This window comes from Drosophila sechellia, chromosome 3L (assembly GCF_004382195.2).
Source record: "Drosophila sechellia strain sech25 chromosome 3L, ASM438219v1, whole genome shotgun sequence".
NCBI classification, from domain to species: Eukaryota; Metazoa; Arthropoda; class Insecta; order Diptera; family Drosophilidae; genus Drosophila; species Drosophila sechellia.
Window position 1 is genome coordinate 21,386,459 of NC_045951.1, and position 20,593 is coordinate 21,407,051.

Sequence of the window (20,593 nt, forward strand, 5' to 3'; positions counted from 1 at the left end):
TCCGGAGGAGTATCAAGCTTTGGAATTGTTTGAATACCTCTTAATAGGGTACAAAATGGTTATCGCTGCATTAATATAAAATTATTTAGCCCTGGTCATGAACATGAGTGAAGTAGACATATAATAAAAATGCCTAACACATATATATTTTAAAACAGATTTCTATACATGTTCTGCCACTGACCAAGTGCGTTCCCCAAATGGGTTGGCTGCTGGCCAAATCGGAAAATGAAATGATATATAAACTATGGAAGTATCACGTTTGCGGAACGTGACTAATAAAAGTGCTTAAAATAGTTGAAAAAGTTCAACATGGATCCTCCAAAATAGTACAGGAATTGATATTAAATACAGAATTAACTAAGTAAATTAACTTGATGTTAATTAAGGAGTTGTATGTATACAGTAGAAATTTTTCATTCATTTGACTAGATTGGCTACTAGTTTAACACATATGATTTTCCACAGCACTACTAATTCAGTTAGCTGACTATTAAGAGTGTATTAGTTACGTGACGAAGCAGTCCGCACGCAGTCCATCAGGACGAAATTCTATGAAATACTATATTTTTTCTCTTGCCGTTGAGACCAAGACATCTGTCTTTTGGACTTTGGCTACTATCACCCTACTCCCGCGATCCACCTTCACCACAGCCAATCCCGGACCGACACACCGCGGCATAATCTCCAGGCGAGCCTACCCAAACTCGGAACCCCATGAATCCGGCAATCTTATCAAGGCGCCCCATAACCATGCCCATGCCCATCAACAGTTGGTCGGTATGCGATCTGTCCCATTCGCCGACGGACTGCGATCGCGACCGCTCGTTGATTGCTCGCATTGTGGAACCGGAGATCTCAGCAGGCCAGTCGCAGTCCGAGACGCGGTTCGGTGCCCTACACATCGCAAAGTGCTCGGCGCGAGGGTAAAAATAAATATATATACGTATTTTCTGTGAATGAAAATAACGCAGCGCTAGTGCATAAATAAAGCGAAAACGTGTGCCTTAATTGTGTCCCCGTATTATCGAAGGCAGGGATTGGGAAATGGCAGCCAGCGGAGCGCCACCCGCAGACCCGGCGGTGGCGGTGTCGCCACCGGCGAAGGACTCGGAAGACGTCACTCTGGACGCCATCCTGAAGCACCTGGGGCAGTTCGGGCGCTTCCAGCTGATCATATTTGTGCTGATCTGCCTGCCGATGATGTTCCACGCCATGTTCTCGGTCACATACGTGTTTACCGCTGCCACAGTGACGCACAGGTGAAGTTAATGGCCATTTAATGCTATTAATGGGTCCTTGGTGGCTAAATTGTGCGACTCGAAATGACGGAACTCCTCTCACCGACAGATGTAGCGTGGCAGAGTGCGATTTGCCTGGAAGCAACTACTACGAGCCGCACACCGATTGGAGTATCCCCAAGAACGGCAAGGATCTGGACTCATGCAATCGGTACACCAACTCGGAGCTGCCCCAATGGAACCATTCGGTGGACATCTGCACGGCCGACCACTTCACAAGAAACAAGGAGGCCTGCGCCCACAACGAGTTCGTTTTCCGCGACGATGAAGTTACCATTTCCAATGACGTGAGTTCCAAAGCTACCGAGGGGGGTGCTATTATCGGGGGCTACGAAAACTGCATGCTAGACGACTAAATCTTGATGTGGCAGACGTTGGACTTTGTCAATAAGTCATCCGATTAGCCCCGCTACACACTCATAAAAGAGTTTCATCACAACAAACCAACTCTTATCTTTGAACTATCAGAATGAAATCCCAAATTGGATTGATTACTGATTGATTAGCTCGCTGGTGGAGCTAATAACTCCGAGTGGTATAAAAAACGTGCTTGTTTATAAAACGTGGGCTCACATACTAGATTCCTCATTCTTCAAAAATTTTAGCACATTATGCCGTTACGCGTTTTGGTAATTTGAGTCTTCTTTAATTAGGCTTATAAACAATCATTGTAGCTACAGAGATATTATTCTCTACGCGTAACGGGTATACAAGACTTGAAGAAGAAAGTAATTGCTACCCTATAAAGTATACATATTATCGGTCATGTCCGTCTGTCCGTATGAACCTCAAAATCTCGGGAACTATAAAAGTTAGAAAATAGAGATGAATAGAAGGGGTCTGACCAAAGACACTAGAATTATTCTAATATCTTTGGCCTGACAGTGAGGAACTCTCTTGATTTTTGTAGGTTTTTTTGTGTTAGGATTAATGGGAGCAAACCAAACCTAGGATCACTAAACCTGTCCATTCACACGGGTTCAATGACTAAATTGAGCGGTAAATACTTTACTGATAACCGACATTGAGTAGTTGACAAACGTAATCAAATAGTGGGCACTCAGACGGGGCCTGAAACGAATTGGGAAAGTGAAGAGGGGATTGCAGTAAATGGTCGTAAAACTCTTAACGTATTTATAAGTCGATATTTAGTAGTGAGTATAACGCATACGCCCAGTATGCCAGCTGAATCAACAGAAAGACCAGTGTGAAGGTCCAAAGGTAAACAGAATTCATAATATTTAGTCAGCAATTTAGGCATAATCGAGGAATTTTACCACCCATAGGGTAAACAAATTTAGTTTTCGCGGTCACATCTGTTACCCTGGTCTTTGGACAGTTTATTATGTGCCCTATGATAATGTCGGAAGCTGTTGCCTAAGTGGCCTGATGAGCTTTCTTGCTAAAACATTCTTTATCAGACAATTGGACACGTAGATGCGAGCACAGTGACTGGCAGATAAGTGCCACAGTTGCCAGGCTTGTGGCACAGCAATTGCAACATGAAAACACAAATTGAGATTAAGATGTTCCTAGTCAAATTGGGTTACCATTTAGGTAAATATTCAGTGGGACTGATAGCTTTGACTGAATCCAATTTCCATTAATTTTTCACAAGGTTGATTTATGCTCGGCATAAAAGGAATTTTGTACAGTACGTATATCACAATTTTGAGCTCAGCATTTAATTTCGAAATACCTCTCGTAGCTTAATAAATATTTCGTGTACGCCATTGCTAAGAACGTGAATGTTCAAAATGAGCGAATTCAATTATTCTAAGTTCTAAGTACGTGTGGGCGACAAAAGATTTGAAAAACAGTTCCATTGTAGTTTGGCATTTTCTGCGATGATGAATGGAAGCTATCTATGGTGGGAACCATAAACAACCTGGGACAATTCTTCGGTATTCCCATCGGAGGCTTTGTCGCGGATCGGTAAGGGTACACCACAACTTAACTTTATGCTCCTTGATTATCACATTGTCAAAATTTTGTACAGATATGGACGGAGTTTCTCAATCGCTCTGGGCGGAATATTGGGAGCTGTGCTTGGCGTAATTCGCTCCTTCTCGCCCAGCTACGGTTGGTTCCTTGTGTTCGAGTTCCTGGACAACATGACCAGCAGTACGCTGTACTCCACCTGTTTCGTGATCGGGATCGAGCTGGTGGGACCCAAGCGACGCGTGCTGGCGTGCAGCGTGATTACGGTCTTTTACGCGGTGGGTGAGGTGCTGCTCGCCATGTCCGCCAAGGCGTTCCACGATTGGCGGATCCTACTGCGCATCACCTACGGGCCCTCGCTGATCTTGCTGGCCTACTTTTGGATCCTGCCGGAGAGCGTGCGCTGGCTGCTCAGTCAGGGCAAGGAGGAGCGGGCCAAGAATATCCTTCGGCGAGCCGCCCATGTGAACCAGCGCGAGCTGCCGGAGAGCATGCTGGACAAGCTTGTGCTGGCCAATCGGGACAAGTTGCAGCAGTCGTCGGAAAGCCGTTTCCCCATCCGCGAGGCTTTCAAGAACTTCAAGTGGCGCATTGCCAACTGCTCCTTTTGCTGGATTGTCCACGTGCTGGTCTACTACGGATTGAGCCTTAATGTTGTGCTGCTGGATGGAGACAAGTACAATAACTTCGCTTACATCGCCCTTGTTGAGATTCCCGGCTTCTTCATGCCCCTGCTCATCATGGACCGCTTCGGCCGGCGGTACTCCCTCTGCGGGCTGATGCTGGCCAGCGGTCTTTGCTGCATCGGGACGATCTTCACCGGCGCGGATCAGCCGGTGCTTCAATTGGTGCTATTTCTTGTTGGCAAACTGACCATCACTGCCAGCTTCCAGGTGCTCTATTTCTTCGCCTCAGAGATCTATCCCACGAATCTGAGGAACAGTCTGCTTAGCTTCTGTTCCATGATGGGCAGGTTTGGTTCCATGCTGGCCCCGCAGACGCCTCTACTGGTGGGTGCTCAATGCTATAAGGATCTCCTCCTGTATCTAATTGCTTCCTTTTCCTTTCTCCACAGGCCAAGTATTATGCCAATGCTCCTGCCATGCTCTTCGCCGGCGCCGCCATCGTGAGCGGCCTGCTCACGCTGTTCTTCCCAGAGACCACCAACGTAGTTTTGCCGACAACAGTGCAGGAAGCGGACGCCATAGGCGTCAAGAAGCAGTCGAAGAGCAAGGATCTCGATCTAGTCGTCACGGCAACACAAGCGCAGTAATTCTAACGTAATCTTATTTTAAGGCAGCCTGCAAATACAAAGACATTTCTCTTCAAATGTGTTATAACTCTAAGAACAAACAATACTATACATATATAATATTTAGCATTGACAAAGCATTGTGTTTTATTATTCAACGGATGGATGGTAATGATCAACATTAATACTTAAGCCTAAAATTGGAAAAATAAAACAAAAAAATTAAATCTAAGAGTTTCATTACTCGAAAAAAAAATGAACAAGTCCAATCAATTTGCTGTCCAGAGCCAGATTGAGATTTTAATAACTAGGATATGTGCAAGCAAAAAATTATTGATTTTGATTCGGAATTGAATGAGAAAATGTTTAAATCTTAAAGTGAAGTAAATTTGTCCTTGGTCCATTTGTAGGTACTTATATAGGTTCCAATACTTGGAGCGGTGTAAGGGTTTCTCTAATTGCTTTGGCTGAAAAACTGGGCAATTGTCTTTGTTCCGCTTGAAGAGGCAGAAATGGTTGAGTTCAGTTTTTTCTGAGTTTGTTTCTTTGTCTGAGCTGGAGATGTTTTTTCATTGTTCAGAGCCGCGGTTCGAGTTCGCAGATCCTGCTGGTTTAGTTCACGTTGAAGGTTTTTGGCTACGTGGTAGTCTAAGTGTTCTGGCATGTCTACACACTTGATGAAAGCCTTACACTCGGTGCACTGCTGCATCTGTGGATCACTGGGCGCTTGCTCCTGAGTTGGTTTTGCGCTGAAGAACTTGATTATGCTGTTACTCGGTGGTGCCGTACTGTTGGAACTGCTACCAGAACCAGCCGTCTTCTTGCTCTTCTTGGGTGGCGTCGGCTTAGGAGATATTTTCTGTCGGATCTGCGTCCTCTCTTCCCGCTCGGTGCTTCTCAGCGTTCTACTTAGTTCCTGAGCGAAGTGATGGTCTCTATGGGTTTGTAGGGACTTAACTTCGTCGGGAATGTTTGCTCCGCACTGATCGCATTTAATAGTAGGCAAAAGATCGATGCGAAGGTTGGGTACTGCAAACTCTACGTAACTTTCCTTGTAATTACTTCCAGAACTTTCGATCTCATCGAACTTTCTTTTTGACGTTGAAGGCTTCAATTCGTCTTCAGTAAGCGGGGGAGGCACTATATCAGTTTTAACGTATACGTCTTTCCCTGTTGAATCACTCAAGGTGTTTGGATCCTGTTCTTGCCCGGCATCGGATGACTGTCCTTCAGGCTTAGACATGTGGATATCACTAGTTAACTCCGTCTCCTCTTCAGTGTCTTCTTCAAAATCTTTCGAGTTGTCAGCCTCAATGGCGTCCAATTCCTCGGCCAGCCCCTGCACATCCAAGGAGTCCTCCTTTGATGTCACCGACCCCTGATCTCCTGTCTTTTTTTGTTGTTTTAGGTACTGTGAAAAAAAGCTTTCCTTAAACTCCGGTGGTGTTGATGTGAGAACAGTTCCTTCGGCGGCAGCTTCAGTCCTTACGGCCTCATGAAGTTTCTGTTTGTACTCCTCTACGAAATTCTTTTTTGGAGCAGCTGATGCAGCAGCCAAGGGATTCACAGAAATTCCGTCTGCTTTTGCATCCTCTTTCTTAGCTCCTTGCAAATAGTTTGCAAAGAAGTTCTTCATCTTAACTTCCTCCGTTTGCTTCTGCTTTTTCTCCATTTGAACTTGAGGCGGTTGCCCTGGTTCCTCTCCGCTGATCCTTCGTTTCTTGGCAGCCTGGTTGGCAAACATCTCCTGCAGCCTGTTTTGCGCACTAGAGACGGCTTCGAACTTGCCAACACTAATGCCAAGGAACTTGATAGCATTGTTCAAAGCAGACTCGCTGCCCGGACGCAGAAACGTTTTAGTGTTTGCCCTGATTAGGTCTAAAGAAAATCTTACGATGGATTCCTGGTCGTAATCTTTAAGAGCAGTCGAGCGGGAGCTGGCCACCTCCTCGCCGTCAATGTCCTGCACATATTGCACCACCATATGTTTGGCCCTGCGATTGTTCTCGATAAAGTCCTTCTCAAGGCGGTCGTTGATCTCGGAGGAAAGCTCACCAAGCCAATGTTGAAGGGTTTTCAATCCCGTAATGTTATTTCTACCTGGAAACTTTTTACAGCAGCCAATGCTTTTCGAATAAAAGCGGGGAGTCACGGCTTCTAGGTCTATGCCGCGAGAGATGTTGAATAGCCAGGTGCTGGAACAAGAGGAAATAAGTTACTTTGAACGTGGTCTACTCCTCTTGAGGAACCCACCCATTCTTCTCGTCAAATTTGCGTTGCAGCTCTACCTCCGAAAACTTGACAACCTGGCCCATGAACTTTATGCCTAATGTCTCACACACCACCTCACCGAATTTGCCACCCAACCCCTTGATCTTGCCAACAGGCAAAGAGTCGAAGAGGCTGGCGGTTTCCGCCAGCGGCAAAATGGTCTGCTTGTTGGGCTTGTTCATTCCAGCTGCCAACTTGGCCAGGATCTTATTGTGAGCTATTCCAGCCGAACACTCGTAGCCTGTCTCTTTTTTTACAGCCGCACGGACTTCGCCCGCCACAGAGGCGCCAATAAGGAGCCGAATGTCGCTCTGTCGGACGGCGGGAAGGTCGTTTTGGTCGTAGGACATCTGGTAGCGTTCGTCGTCCATGTAGGGATTGGCAAAGCGATTTGTTATCTTGTTGACGTAGTCGCCAATGTTGGGGTAGCCCACGGCAAAGGTGTTTACCAATTCCTGCGGCTGCAGAGCAAAGGCTCCCTGCAACGAGTAAAAGAATAAGGAAACGTTTTTTAATTTGTGCCAGCGCTTACACTCTGCATCTGCTGCATGCGATGATTAACGGTCTCCGTTATGTCCAAGTACGCCTCATCTACTGAAGCGCGCTCCAGGAGCTGCGTAAAGCGCTGCAGCACGTTGGCCACCTCCTTGCCGGCATCGCGGTACTTGCTGGTGTCGGCCTTCTCCCGTATATTCGGCACCTGGCAGAGCACGATCTCCGGACACAGGTCCTTCGCCTCGTCGCCGCGCATGTGGCGAGTGACTCCCTTGGCACGAGCCGCGTAGTTCACCGCTATGATGCCTCCACCTCGCCAGGGATTGTACTGGACGACGGCCAGCGGGCGGTTGCGGTACTCCGGATGCTGCTTCTCCTCCACCTGGCAGAAGAAGCAGTCCATGTCCACCAGCAGGACCACGCGGTCGTACTTGCTCTGCATGCTAACATGGCTGCGTGCGCTGGACATGATTTCATTTCGTATTATTACGCGAATTTCACTGCGCGCCAAGAGTGTGGCCGTGGCGGGGACTTCTTAAAATACCGATTAGATGCATTTGAATACTAGATACACTAAAGTATTTCCCATATTCAAATTTGAAAAAAGTTTGAATAATAATAATAATTATGTGCTCTATAACTCATTTTAAAGCAGTTGTGAAGAGCGGTTTCAATTCTTCGATTTAAATCATTTCTTATTTAGATATTCAAATAAATAGAAGTAAAGAATTTTGTTGACAACATATCTTCGATAGTAGTGGGGCTTTATAATTTAAAGACTCTCTTACAAATAAGCTAATTAGAAATTTAAAATTAGAGGATGTTAAATAATGTTCCTTTGTATCGATGCTTTGTACTCTAGTGTAGTTTACCCAATTCGTGCTTCGCAATATTTTCTAGAGAGCAAAACCTGGCCACACTTTATTGAATATTCTTAAGTTTATCGTTTCTCACTCGGAAAAAATATAAACAAACGAGTGAATATTATGTGCAGTCCGGCTAGAAGTTATATTTACGTGGCATAACTACCACCTATTACACAGTAACATACATTGTCCGAACATCTACCCCGAAGAATGATGCGTTTCAAAAATCCTTAAACCCTGTCTTCTGTTTTTCTGAATGGAATATTAAAACAAGTTAATACGTAAGACATTGCAAAGTGTAAATTATTTGCCAAGTTTCCAGCGGCTACTCCTAACAAAATGCTTAGATATTGATTTTTCAATATAAGCGGCTGCCAAAATGCAACTGGAAACACACACATCTCTTAGTGACTACCTCCCCCCTCCCCCTTATCCAACTACCATTTGCCTATCCTGGCGTTTCCATTGCCCAAGTTCATTTGGGTTAATGCACGGATTACGGCCGCGGGAATTATTGATTTGACCGAGCGACCAGAAATAAATGTCAATCCATGTAGGGGGCGCTCTATTTCCGGCTACGCCGCTTCCGTGTTCCGCCTCCTGGCCGGCTGTTTTGATTGATGCGCCGAGTGTATGTCCAGCGAATGTCCAATGGCTTAATTGGGCTAACTCACGTATAGCTACTCGGAATCGGGGTTGGGATACCGGGCCCACTTTAATCGCCCATGGTATGCCGGTGGTATTGGGCGTCGGAAATCAGGAAGGGCGTGTTTTTGTATACTGTCGTGACCTAATTTCTTGTCTGTTTACTTTATGGTCAAAGCGTATGAGACCGCAGGACTTCCACCTGAAGTGAAGGTGCAGCACTGACCTATTGGAATCCTTGACGCCGAACGCCGTTAGGGCGGGTTCTTGTTTTACCAAATGTACCACTTATGTGTATTCAATCTTTTAAAAAAGGTGATCAAAAGTTCGGTTGCACATCTTTAATTCTGATATTTTTGAATATGCAATACAAAATGTGTTTATCACACACAGTTTTTTTATTGTTTCCCTACTTTTTGTAGTTAAGGAAGTAACAAATTCATTTGTTCATTTTGATCGCGACTGTATCTGCAATCACGAAAGATATTTGTGAGCACCATTGGGGTATACCAAAATATTCTACGGCTAAGTCTAAATTAATTTAATTGCTTCACTCTTTAAAAGGCCTATCCTAGCCTAGCTACCCCATATGCGCTAGCCTTAGCCCTCATCCGCTTATCCACTCTTCCGATCCCTGACCCCAGCATAAGCGCACAATTATGCTAATGGTTCACATGCCCAAACAAGAACCACTTGAGCCCCGCTAAGCGGTCCGCCAATCCACTGTCACTCGGACTTCTCCCTTTCTCTGTCCCACGCTCAGTTAGAGAACTCTCTACTCTAGTGTCTGATTCACGGTGAGGCCATCAGTCTGTGTACGTCCGGCGATGAAGTCACTTTACTAAGCTAAGGGCGTAGTTTGCAATTCTGGAGTGCCGTAGTGAAAGAATCCCTCGTCTTTTTTATAGTGAGCCACCATGGTGAAGATCCTGCAGGCCTACAACTTTGCCAGGCAGCAGACGTATGCCCTCAACGGTGACATCCTGGCGGCCAGCCTGATCGGGAACAACCGCATAGCCATCAGCAGTGCTGAACAGTTCATCGACATCTACGACATAGGTGCCAAGCAGGCTCAATCTGAGGACTCCAGAAGAACGGCACCGGAGGACGTTGGACAATCCAATGAGACGGCAGGAGAATCCACCACCACCGCAGGTGATGAGAGGACGCCGAGCAGGAGCACGCTGGCCACGGTGGGCGAAGTGGTGCAACTTATTTACTGTGAAGCTGGTGAGTATATATCAATATCTTTCTAAAAACGCTACTAAAGCTGAATCTTCCTCAGGCAAATACCTGCTTACTCTTGAAAAGGAACAGGCGGGCAGTCCGGTGCATTCCTCCTCCACCATTAGCTGCACATCAAGCAGCAACAGCAATACAGTCTGCTCTGAGGACGACACGAAGATGTTCGTACGCATCTACGCCAACTTCTGGAAGTTCCCGGACAGCCGGCTAAACGAGTTGCCCATTACCATTCGAATAGCATCGATGACCACGCCCAAGACGCCGTTGGTGGAGAGCATCGATGTGATTGAGCTGCCGTTGCGCAGTCCGCCGGAGCTGGTGCAATGCTGCCAGACATCCGGAAACATCATTGTGAGCAGTCGTGACAGGATTTACCTCTACGAATACACCCAGTGCGTTCATGAGAACACGCAGCCTAGGTTCGCTTTCATCGACTTTCTGCCCTTTAAGTTCTTCGTGCAACTAAACTTCGTCCCAGTGCGTCTATGTCTAGCAGAGAACGTAATCGCCTGTCTCAGCAATCGCTACTGCGTGGCCTTCAAGGTGGTGGATGCACTCACTAGCAGAGCCAGTGGAGGGCAGGATGTAAGCTGTCTGGATAACGACTACGGTGGCGGAGACGAGCCGCTTTCGGAATCCCTAAGCTTGGGCAGTAAGGCCAGTGCCAGCGGTGCAGGTGGGGGCGTGGTCAGTTCCAGTCACAGTCAGCAGAGCTGCGACAGTGATTCCCTACAATCGACGAGTAGTGCAAAACCACAGGTTGTCATGAATGGTGCCTTGCCTGGACGGTCACCGTTAGACTTCAACGTGGCCAAGCTAGTTAACAATGCGTACGGCAGGGAATTTGAGCCGGAACTGCGATCTCAGTGGGATGAGACTACGGACTACGGAGCAGGAAAGGGACAGGATGACAACCTAGATATCACCATCAGCCCTCAACGCGCCTCAGACATTAAAATCAAGCTCGTGAACGAGGCTAAGGCAATGAATGTGAGGGGCATAGCCGGGAGCAGTCATCTGGATGATGCGTCGGTGCAATATGATGTGCGCAAGCTGTTGCAGATCTGCATGAAGACCTCGGAGAATCAACCGCGCGTTCTGGACATCTTTCGTTGCATGGATCTCAAGGCCATTTACCAAAGGAACAGCCAGGAAGTAGACCAGGTGGACGACGAGTATGACATGGGCAACCAACAGGTGCCCAGTGCTGTGACCACGTTTAAGCACGTAAACCGCCGGACGCTTAAGTCTTCGCAGCACCAGAGGTGCATAGGACACGCCCTCCTCGTGGCCAGCAGTGTGGACGGCTTTCTGTACCAGTTCTCTGCGCAAGGAAAGTGGTACAGTGAGAACGAAAAGCCAGTGGCCAGCTACAGCTTCACGGCACCTGTTATCCAGGTCCAAATCAACGACTATGTCATGTATGCAGTGACCTCCGAGTCTGTCGAAACGCACACCTCACGAATTGGTCACAGGCTCTTTCACAATCGCTTCGAGTACCCTTCTATTGGAGGTTTGTTCCCAGAGGAGTCCGCTCCGGATGTGAGTTCCCCCATCGCCGTCGTGGGTCTGGCAGCGTTTATGCATGTTCAGTTCGTTTGCGTGAACCGAGAGCAGCTAGTGCTTATTACGAATGCAGCTCTGGAGCAGCACAAGCGGCGGAGCATGAGCGAAGTGCCTGGCACTCAAGTCGTAGCTGTCAAGAGAAACATTGCTGCACGCCTATTGGCCGAAGCGAAGGCGAAACACAATAGTCTGCTAAGGAGCAGCAGTGCAGTCCAATCCTCGACGGTGGCCAACGAGTGGACGCTGTACAACCTAGAGGTACCTAGGGTGGAGTGCGTCATAGAGGATCTTGAGGGCATTGCGGAATCGTACCGCAGCGCGAGCAGCTCTAACTTTTTCGATCTCATGGAGGAGGCGCATGTCATGCTGCGATTAAGTCTCACACTGCAGGGCGAGCGTTTGGGAGCGGAGCGGGAGCAGCTGCTTCGGAAAATGTTCATGGCAAACTGCAGAAAACTAGCGGATTTCTCAATACGGTACGAAAACTTAAACTTCTTAAAAATGTTGTTGATCAGGATCAGCACGCAGGCTTATCACCTGGTTTTAACTGCACTTGGACTTGCCGAAAATAAATTTCTTAGGCTTAATACATCTTACTCGTAGAGCAAAACGCTTACTAGATTCGTTGAAAAGTATGTAACAGGTGGATTGCGTTTCCGACCCTATTAGTTTATGTATATTCTTGATTAGGATTACTAGCTGAGTCGATCTGAGCATGTCCGTCTGTCTTTCTACAACCCGTCCCAAACTGTCAGTAGTTTCCAACGCAGTAACGGAGAAACCACATAAGTGGTGTACGTATATTCTTTATCATTATTGATTGATTTGATATACCAAAAAAACCTGTCTTGGATTTAAATTCTTTTGACTTTTATTTAATGTAAATTAAATTTGAAATTATAAACAAATTGCCTCTTCTGACTTTAACCTTTGATTATTAGAAATAATAGCTTTGTCTGTTCATAATATATTCATATTGTTTATCCTTCAACTTTCGAACAGTTCAAGCAAAAAGGAAGTATATCTCCAGGCTACAGGGTTCTACAGAATGTGTCAGCTTCATCTTGTAGATATTTTCAATAACTACGTACAGAATTTAATGGACACCGAGGAAAACGTGACCCCACTTGAGCTCTCGGGTCTAATCTACACAGTTAAGCTGTTTCTGCTTTGCCTGGGTACGGATCGTTTGAAGTCGGCCTTTTTGAACCAGACAGTTCGTCCGTACTTTACACCAGCTAGGGTGATCCAGCAAGGTTACAAGCAGGTTCCAATTTCGCTGGAGTTCCTTAACATGTTCATCAAACATGCACCCTCGGAAATTCCGCAGATAATGCTAGTCTCACCTATTGTAGCGGACTCAATAAGCGGGGAGTTGATAAACTACCTGAAATACTTGGACAAACTGTAAGTAGACTTATTTCGGTAAAAATATGTTATTTTAATTATAAATATGTTTACCATTTAGTTCTCCCGATGAAAATCTTCTGCTGGCCGTGACTGCGTGCCGTATGTCCAACTATTTGCTGGCTCAGGAGGTAGTTTCAAAATCCACGAGACGCAACCTAGCCACAGCTTTAATACGGCACAAAAACGTTTTGTTCGACGACAGTACTGTGATCTATCAGCGACGCAATCAACAGCAAGCTGACTCCCAGGCATTAAGTTTGCGAGCTAGAAAAAGTCGACGGATGGCGGCGAAGAGCAAACCAGCTCCAGTCGGAACGCCAGCTCCGAGTACCATAGTATCCTTCTCGGACTTTTGCGAGACGATTCTGTTGGCCAACGAGCAGCCAGCACTGCTTGAAGCTATCAGTGATGCTTTTATTCATGCGCTTTGCATCGAGCACAGCATGACGCTGGACGTGATTCTGCAGCTCTTTCTTAACTACATCGCCTCGCACATTGGCCAGAAGGGGAACCAGACCTCTCAGAAGGTGTTCGTAAACATTCTGCAAGTGTACTTCTATGATCTCTACGATGTTAGCTCATCCTTGCAACCCCACGAGATTCGTTCGCAAACGCCGCCACAACTGGATGACGATTACGACGAGGAGTGCAGCAGTTCGCGGGCTCCCTCGCTGCACAGCGAGGCGGATGCCCAATCACTGTCCAGCTCTTGCGCCAGTTCGGCGCACGAAGAGCGATCGGCAAGCCTGTCAATCAGTGGCAGGCAGCAGCGAATCGTCTACGACCAGCTGCAGGAACAACAGTCCTCGCCTTTTCAAAAGCGCAATTCAAATGCCTCGCTTTCACAGCCTCAGGCTGACGACGATGTGGCTGCGACTAATCTCAAGGGTCTCAAGATACTGTTTCGAATGTACATGGGACGGCTAAAGGCTCTAAGTGATCTCATCACAGATCTGCAATCAGCGGACGTTGAGCAACAAACAAGCCGCGAGGAATTTATGAACCTGCGAATGGAATGCATTTCCTACATGGTGGGAATGGCACCTAACTACAGCCCAAAACCGATTGTAAGGAATCCCAACGATCCGTTGGCCGGCAAGCTTATTTATGTGCCCTTAATTCCGGACTATAAGCTGCCTGAGGGAGAGGAGTATGATCGCCACATCAAGGCCTACATTCGCCCAATTCCCTGCTTGTTGGAGCGACCGCAATATCTGAACCGCCTTCCGCCTTTCGAGCGTAGCGATTTTAGCTATCCGAACAAGGATGACGGAGAGTTCGAAGTGCGCTTCCTTAGCTGGCATAACGAGTTGCTGACCCTCACCCTGAAGATACAGAGTCTGTTAGCTTCTACCAAGGTGGATCGTGAAATCGTCTCGGAGTTCCTCGCCTTCATACAGAAGACGCCTAATTTAATCGGCATAGACAGTTTTCTGGTGATCGTGTTGCCCAAGAACTTGGCCATAAATTACCTGCTTAGTTTCTGTCCCGCCTTTTTGTGGCAGTATGGAAAGGTAAGGCTCACAATCTAAAATTTGTAGTGTCTTATTCAAATAATGAAACTGTTTATAACGTAAATTAAAAAAATGCCGAACAGAGTATATAGGATGATGCCGTTTGGATATCAAAATTAAACAAACCAAAATGTTTGATTATCAACTTATATTAAGACTTTTAAATATTTCTTTACTTGCAGTCCTGCGGGTTTACGCCAAAGCATTGGGAGAGTCTCTTGCGGAAAATACTAAGCAAGCAGGAGGCGCTGCCCAATTGGAAGGCACACATTACGGGTTTGTTGCTTTTACCATGTTAAACTACTTACGTAATTCAATGGCTTACACTTTCGCAGAGATTTTAAACAATCTGGTGGCTGAGCTTAGCTTTGAGGAACTTTTGCAATGCTTTCCCAGCGAAGCGATTCAAAATCGCAACACCGCACAATATTTCGCCACGGAATTTGCCGAGACATGTATCTTGTATGAAAACGAGGAGCTTGTCTTTAAAACTCCTGATCGAAAGGAGGGTCACAGGGATCATATGCCGATGGATAACATAGACGAGGAAAATGTGTTTGAGTTAACATTACGCAAGGCGGTGGCCAAGCAGCGGAGTATTGCACTGCGGTCCATGATCGAGTCAACAGGAACCCAGCTGTTCGACGCTACTAGTAATCCCATGTATAACCTGTAGGCGATCTACATTCCTCGTTAAAATAGTTTAAAACAAAATTATCATATTGAAAATTGATAAGATTGATATTAACGTAGCAAAGTAGTCAACTCACAAAGCTTTTCCACTTTTGCCACAGATCGATCGAAATGTATTTTGTAATTTTAGGGCACATCCATACAGGGCGTTAATTATTGACAATTATGTTTGACACAAAAAACTACATTCGAATACTCCAGCTTTCGGTGATTTATGGAACTGAGCTGATGGGGAAAACTCCTGAGCTGTAGGTTGTAAAATAACTAGCTCGTCGCGCACTTATGCTTTAGTTGCCATATATAACCAGATGTGCGACCGATACTTGTTAGAAATTCATTTATACCTGCATTTGTAAATGTACTAAATCTTTAACCGAGTTTTCTTTAAACTTTGCTTTAAAACCTAAGCAGTATTTGTAACCTAGTTATACGTTGGTTTCCTCGACCGTTTTATTTGCCCACTTAAAGCACATTTTACGACAAAAACAACAAGATCTAGTGATATTTTTAATTCTTTCATTGAATCTAAACAATAAAGCATAATTACATTATAATGGCCCTACTATTTTCCGATGACCTGAAAATTTATTCACCTACCAGCATTAAAATACGGCTGCATTGGAGCCGCTCATAGTCACTACTTATTCTGGCAACTAAATTCTGACTTCGGTAGTCGTGCTAAGGTAATTTAACGTGCGAAAGCGTCAGGGAACTGCTTGCGGACAGATTTCTCCGCCGTGAATAACTTAGCCAATTAAGGGAGCTAAACATCGCGCGTGCGGCATTCCAAGCCGGAAGTCAGTCACTTGTCGGCGCTTGGCGATATCGGCAGCAGCATGCTAAAGCTGAACCAAACGGAGGCGGTTTCGGAGAAGCCTAAATCCGGACCGGGTGACATAGACCCACCGAAGACGTCGGAGGAGAACCAGCTGGACGCGATCATCGTTGAGATTGGCCAGTTCGGACGTTTTCAAGTCTTCAACTACTTGCTGCTTTGCCTACCCATTATCTGCAACGCCTTCTACTCCATTTCCTACGTTTTCACCGCTGGCGATGTGCCCCACAGGTGGGTCAGTGAAATGGTTATGGTGCTGTACTTTTACGTCGGAAGTTCTTCATAGGTGCAACATCACCCTGTGCGATGGGTTGGACTCCAGGTATGAAGAACCTTTCTTAAATTTCACCACTCCCCAGCGCCACGGCAACTGGGCTCAATGTCAGCAGTACGCCGTACGATCCGACCTCGTGGGTGAACCTTCATGCAATGTCAGTAGCTTTGATGTGGGTCAGCGTGTCCCCTGCGATGCTGGCTATAAGCTGGGGAGCGGCGAAAAGACAATAGCAACTGAGGTATGATTCAAGGTGACTTCCAGGAACCCTAATCTAATTTATATTACCACAGTTTGGCATTTTCTGCGCTGACCAGTGGAAGCTGTCAATGGTAGGAACCGTCAACAATATTGGACAGTTTGTGGGAATACCACTGGGGGGGTATCTCGCCGATCGGTAAGAATAAAGCAAAAATCACATTTTAAAGTTTTAGTGATACGATAAGATTGGGTTCACTTCAATAATAAACTTTCTTAAAAGTATACAAAGTTGGCACATATCAAAATCATTGGTAAAATTATATCGAAGAGATTTTGGTAACTGTTTGATAATTTAAATTAAATCATTTTTCCTATGCCCCAGAAAATGTTCAAAACACCAAATATTTTAAGGGGCTTCTAATGGGTTATACCAAAGACACTAGAATAAATATGTAAATATGTAAAATATGTAAATTCGTTTTTCGGCCCCAAAATCTTTTACCACAAGTACGCACACATATACACGTTCTCGTTTATTGTTTTTACATAAGCAAGCAAGCTCTATTTTTAGATTTCTTACGCTCTCAGTTTTTATTGAGCGGAGAGAGGGTAATTTTGGTTGTCATCAAAAAAGTGCAAATTCGAATGTCTTTGCTTACACCTATTTTTGTATCATCGAAACGGAATTAAATGTTACTAAAATGTTCATTCAGTTCGGCCGTCTAGCCATGCAATTTTATTTTTGAACGGCTAAATAAATGTAACCAATAACTTGTTAATTGATGCCCAATTCGTTTCCTGTTTAAGATATGGGCGTAAATTCATACTGGTAGCCTCGGGAATCCTGAGTTCCTTTGCAGGACTGGCTCGCTCGCATGCCCCGGAGTACTACAGCTTCCTGAGCTTGGAGTTCCTGGACATGGTCGTGGGGAGCACGCTCTTCCCCACCGCCTTCCTTCTCGCCGTGGAGCTAGTTGGCCCCAAGCACCGCGTGTTGGCGGCTACAGTGATCTCCCTGACCTACGGCCTGGCAGAGGCCCTTATGGGCCTCGTGGCCAAGTATCTGAGAGACTGGCGTGTCTTTCTACGTGTGCTATATACGCCAGCTCTGCTCCATCTGATTTTCATTTGCCTGCTGCCGGAGAGCGTGCGGTGGTTGCTCAGCCAGTCGAAAGAGATGGAGGCCCAGACCACACTGCGGAGGGTGGCGCAAGTAAACCGAAAAGCACTGCCGGAGCACCAGCTTAACGCACTGATACTCTCAAACCGCCGGCTGCTGACCCAGTCTTCCGCAACCGGGGGCCACTACAGTTTCCGTCAGATCTTCCAGGCCTTGGGCTGCCGCACCACCCTGTGCTGCTTCGTGTGGTTTACCCACACCCTGATCGCCCTCGGTCTGAGTCTGCATTCAGCCAAGTTGAGTGGGAGCAAGCTTGACGGGTCTTATGCAGCTGCCTGGTATCCTGATGGCCACCACACTCATGAACTGGATAGGACGCCGACGGGCGCTCAGCTCCTGCCAGTTCACTTGTGCAGTCCTCCTCCTTGCAGTGGCTGCCACGGATGAAGGTAAGCATGTGACCTAACTCGTGGTTAACTGAGACTAAAATGTTGTTTGCTGGATTAGTGTACCCTGTGACCTCTTCAACCCTGTACTTCCTTGCCAAAATGACGTCCACGGGCAGCTTTATGATCCTGTACTTCTTCACCTCCGAGATCTTCCCCACCAACTGCAGGAACAGCATGCTCTCCTTCTGCTCCAGTATGGGTCGCTTTGGCTCCATGCTGTCCCCCCAGACTACTCTACTGGTAAGTAACCCTTCGCTTAGAGGTTATATATCCAACCAGTGTCAATCGATTCCCCGTACAGATCCCCTACTACAAATATGCGCCTCACCTACTATTCGCCCTATTCGGCTTCACCTGCTCGGGTTTGGTTTTGTTCTTCCCGGAGACAACCAACAAGGTGCTGCCCACCACGCTGGCTGAATCTTGCGCCCTGGACAAGAGTATACCTAGGAAAAAGTCTTAAAAAGTACTAACTAATCGACATTATCGCGTCGCTCACATTGGAGTTTGTAGTTTTTCTCGAGTAAAATACTTGCAAGTCAAGTTTGGGCAAACAACATTCATGTTTTTGGAACCAAAATTATGTACAGGTTAAAAACAAAGACACTAGAATAATTATTAATAATTATTAATAAGTTATTTGACAGTGGCGAAGGTTACGTTCAAACTTTAAGCAATATATTATCATTTCTTATACAAAAACAATCAAATAAAAAATTCAACTTTTATGTGACGTGCTTAATGGTGTACAGGAGCGAAAACTGCACTTCTAAAACTTTAAATTTTGTATGGAAGCAAAAAAAACCAAGCTTTATGCCTTTTAAGTGCTTGGGAATACACCAAACTAAAAATCAGTTACAGCAGAGACCACAAAAGTATAACAACGCAGTGCAAAAATGAAACGGTTTAATTGGATGTAATTATAGTAAGTTGGTTACTAAGTCTATCAAGTCTAAGTCTTGATTTTGATTATAAAATAAAGCAAGCAGAATAAGAATAAAAACGTTAGTAAGTATAATGTAAAAAGACATAGATATAGTAAAAACAGACTAAACAAGAATTTAGTTAGTTTTAAATACAAATACCTATTTACATATAGCAAAGAACATATTTTCAATTTGTTTGCCAGCTGTTTCTATGTCAGATTTGCGACATAGTCGTACTATTTCCAAGTAATTAAAATTAAAATCAAAATAAAAAGAAATTATATTATTTTAAACCTGAATTAGAACACTTAATGACCAAAAAGAACTGAGCAACGATTTATTTTCCATTAATTAGCTTGTAATGTTTTGATTGTTCCTCTGATAATGTCGTCCGAGTTAAAGCAGAATTTCATGTTGTATTTTAAGTAATATATAGGTTTGAATCATATTATGTAACGAATCGTCACACTGTACATAATCCTCAGGCGAGACGTAATACGAGTACACGTGAAAAATCAATGATCCTTCCAGCTATGGAAGTGATGTTTATGCTCGCTAGGATTCGAGCACTATGATTCGAGCGAGTCCTAATTAAAGTGTTCATGTAGCTAGCCGCGACCAACTCGAGAATTTTTTAAAACATTTTAATCTATTTTCACTACACATAAGCACTCTCTTTATGTGAATATATGCATGAATCTAATAATGCTAATATGTTTATGAGGGGTAAATACATTTTTTTATAATAAGCATGTATTAAATTTTATCTTTTCGGCTTATTACATGCTTTCTTCTGACATCAAGGCTTCACAAACATTTACATCACCGTCTTCAAGACTGAGTGGATGTCTGATGGACCTATGTGTGATCGAACTCATTTGCTTTGCTCTCTGACCTCTTTATCCATTCATATTTAGGTCTTCCTTTCCCCTATCTCATTTCACATCAATTAAAATTTTCCAAGACTCACAGAATGTTTCCTTTTCCAACGACGAAAGCGATTTTCTCGTGTGGCGGCGGTTTCCTAAAAAAATTCGAAGATGGGGGGCAGAGACAAAACTATTTTCCTATTGGGACTTGAACTTGTACATATATAATAACAAAAAAAAATTGCGGTCCTACAATTATTTACAATGACGAACTTGCGCCCCGCACCTTTCTTATAGAAAACCCCATTTTTCTGTATGCACTAATACGCGTCTACTTTTTCACGCTGATGAATCGGCTCCTTCATTTACGAAATTTGCTGAGGGAAGGAGCCAACTTAAAGCCTTCATGACCAACAGATGGCGCCACAAGTTACAATCGTTACAATTACAATGTTCAAACTGATTTACGTGCTACGAGAATGAATCAACTTCCAAGAATTGCGGGGCCCTCAGCATTGTTCTAATTAATATTTGTACATATATCAAACACATTTGTATACATATTAATTAATGGTTATCTAAATTTGTTATTGTAATGGCGCTTACGGTGGAAGGGCTTAACAAAATCAACAATTGCTCATTTTGGGTATTTATCTAATTCAGTTTGGAATCGGGGCTTATCAGCTGGATGACAAGCCTTTCCGCGAGATATTTTCGATT

The 20,593-nt window shown here is 45.1% G+C and overlaps 4 protein-coding genes across 4 annotated transcripts; 3 read left to right on the forward strand and 1 right to left on the reverse strand.

Moving 5' to 3' along the window:
* The first annotated feature begins 1,047 nt into the window (after nucleotides 1-1,047).
* On the forward strand, nucleotides 1,048-4,631 carry LOC6616523 (organic cation transporter protein). Its single transcript, XM_002040846.2, has 5 exons — nucleotides 1,048-1,262; nucleotides 1,351-1,588; nucleotides 3,133-3,236; nucleotides 3,301-4,252; nucleotides 4,318-4,631. The coding sequence occupies exons 1-5, from the start codon at nucleotides 1,048-1,050 to the stop codon at nucleotides 4,513-4,515; spliced, it is 1,707 nt and encodes a 568-aa protein (XP_002040882.1). The 3' UTR covers nucleotides 4,516-4,631.
* Nucleotides 4,610-7,784, reverse strand: LOC6616524 (DNA polymerase eta). Its single transcript, XM_002040847.2, has 3 exons — nucleotides 7,298-7,784; nucleotides 6,748-7,244; nucleotides 4,610-6,689 (listed from the first exon to the last, which is right to left on the reverse strand). The coding sequence occupies exons 1-3, from the start codon at nucleotides 7,727-7,729 to the stop codon at nucleotides 4,949-4,951; spliced, it is 2,670 nt and encodes an 889-aa protein (XP_002040883.1). The 5' UTR covers nucleotides 7,730-7,784; the 3' UTR covers nucleotides 4,610-4,948.
* Nucleotides 7,785-8,173: 389 nt separating this feature from the next.
* LOC6616525 lies at nucleotides 8,174-15,753 on the forward strand. The gene is made up of 7 exons (XM_002040848.2): nucleotides 8,174-8,407; nucleotides 9,680-10,001; nucleotides 10,057-12,058; nucleotides 12,585-12,989; nucleotides 13,051-14,506; nucleotides 14,689-14,782; nucleotides 14,842-15,753. The coding sequence occupies exons 2-7, from the start codon at nucleotides 9,689-9,691 to the stop codon at nucleotides 15,180-15,182; spliced, it is 4,611 nt and encodes a 1,536-aa protein (XP_002040884.1). The 5' UTR covers nucleotides 8,174-8,407; nucleotides 9,680-9,688; the 3' UTR covers nucleotides 15,183-15,753.
* Nucleotides 15,754-15,852: 99 nt separating this feature from the next.
* On the forward strand, nucleotides 15,853-19,297 carry LOC6616526 (solute carrier family 22 member 3). Its single transcript, XM_002040849.2, is given in 7 exon segments — nucleotides 15,853-16,265; nucleotides 16,321-16,549; nucleotides 16,602-16,705; nucleotides 17,317-17,940; nucleotides 17,942-18,078; nucleotides 18,137-18,318; nucleotides 18,380-19,297. Coding segments are annotated over 7 exon segments (1,668 nt in total). The 5' UTR covers nucleotides 15,853-16,035; the 3' UTR covers nucleotides 18,542-19,297.
* Nucleotides 19,298-20,593: the final 1,296 nt, after the last annotated feature.

Coding starts and splice junctions, on each gene's coding strand:
- LOC6616523 (XM_002040846.2), top strand. CDS start 1,048: ATGGCAGCCAGCGGAGCGCCACCCGCAGACCCGGCGGTGGCGGTGTCG. Junction 1,263..1,350: donor GCTGCCACAGTGACGCACAG/GTGAAGTTAATG, acceptor TCTCACCGACAG/ATGTAGCGTGGCAGAGTGCG. Junction 3,237..3,300: donor GGAGGCTTTGTCGCGGATCG/GTAAGGGTACAC, acceptor AATTTTGTACAG/ATATGGACGGAGTTTCTCAA.
- LOC6616524 (XM_002040847.2), bottom strand. CDS start 7,729: ATGTCCAGCGCACGCAGCCATGTTAGCATGCAGAGCAAGTACGACCGC. Junction 7,245..7,297: donor GCATGCAGCAGATGCAGAGT/GTAAGCGCTGGC, acceptor TACTCGTTGCAG/GGAGCCTTTGCTCTGCAGCC. Junction 6,690..6,747: donor AAATTTGACGAGAAGAATGG/GTGGGTTCCTCA, acceptor CTCTTGTTCCAG/CACCTGGCTATTCAACATCT.
- LOC6616525 (XM_002040848.2), top strand. CDS start 9,689: ATGGTGAAGATCCTGCAGGCCTACAACTTTGCCAGGCAGCAGACGTAT. Junction 12,059..12,584: donor CTAGCGGATTTCTCAATACG/GTACGAAAACTT, acceptor ACTTTCGAACAG/TTCAAGCAAAAAGGAAGTAT. Junction 14,507..14,688: donor TTTTGTGGCAGTATGGAAAG/GTAAGGCTCACA, acceptor CTTTACTTGCAG/TCCTGCGGGTTTACGCCAAA.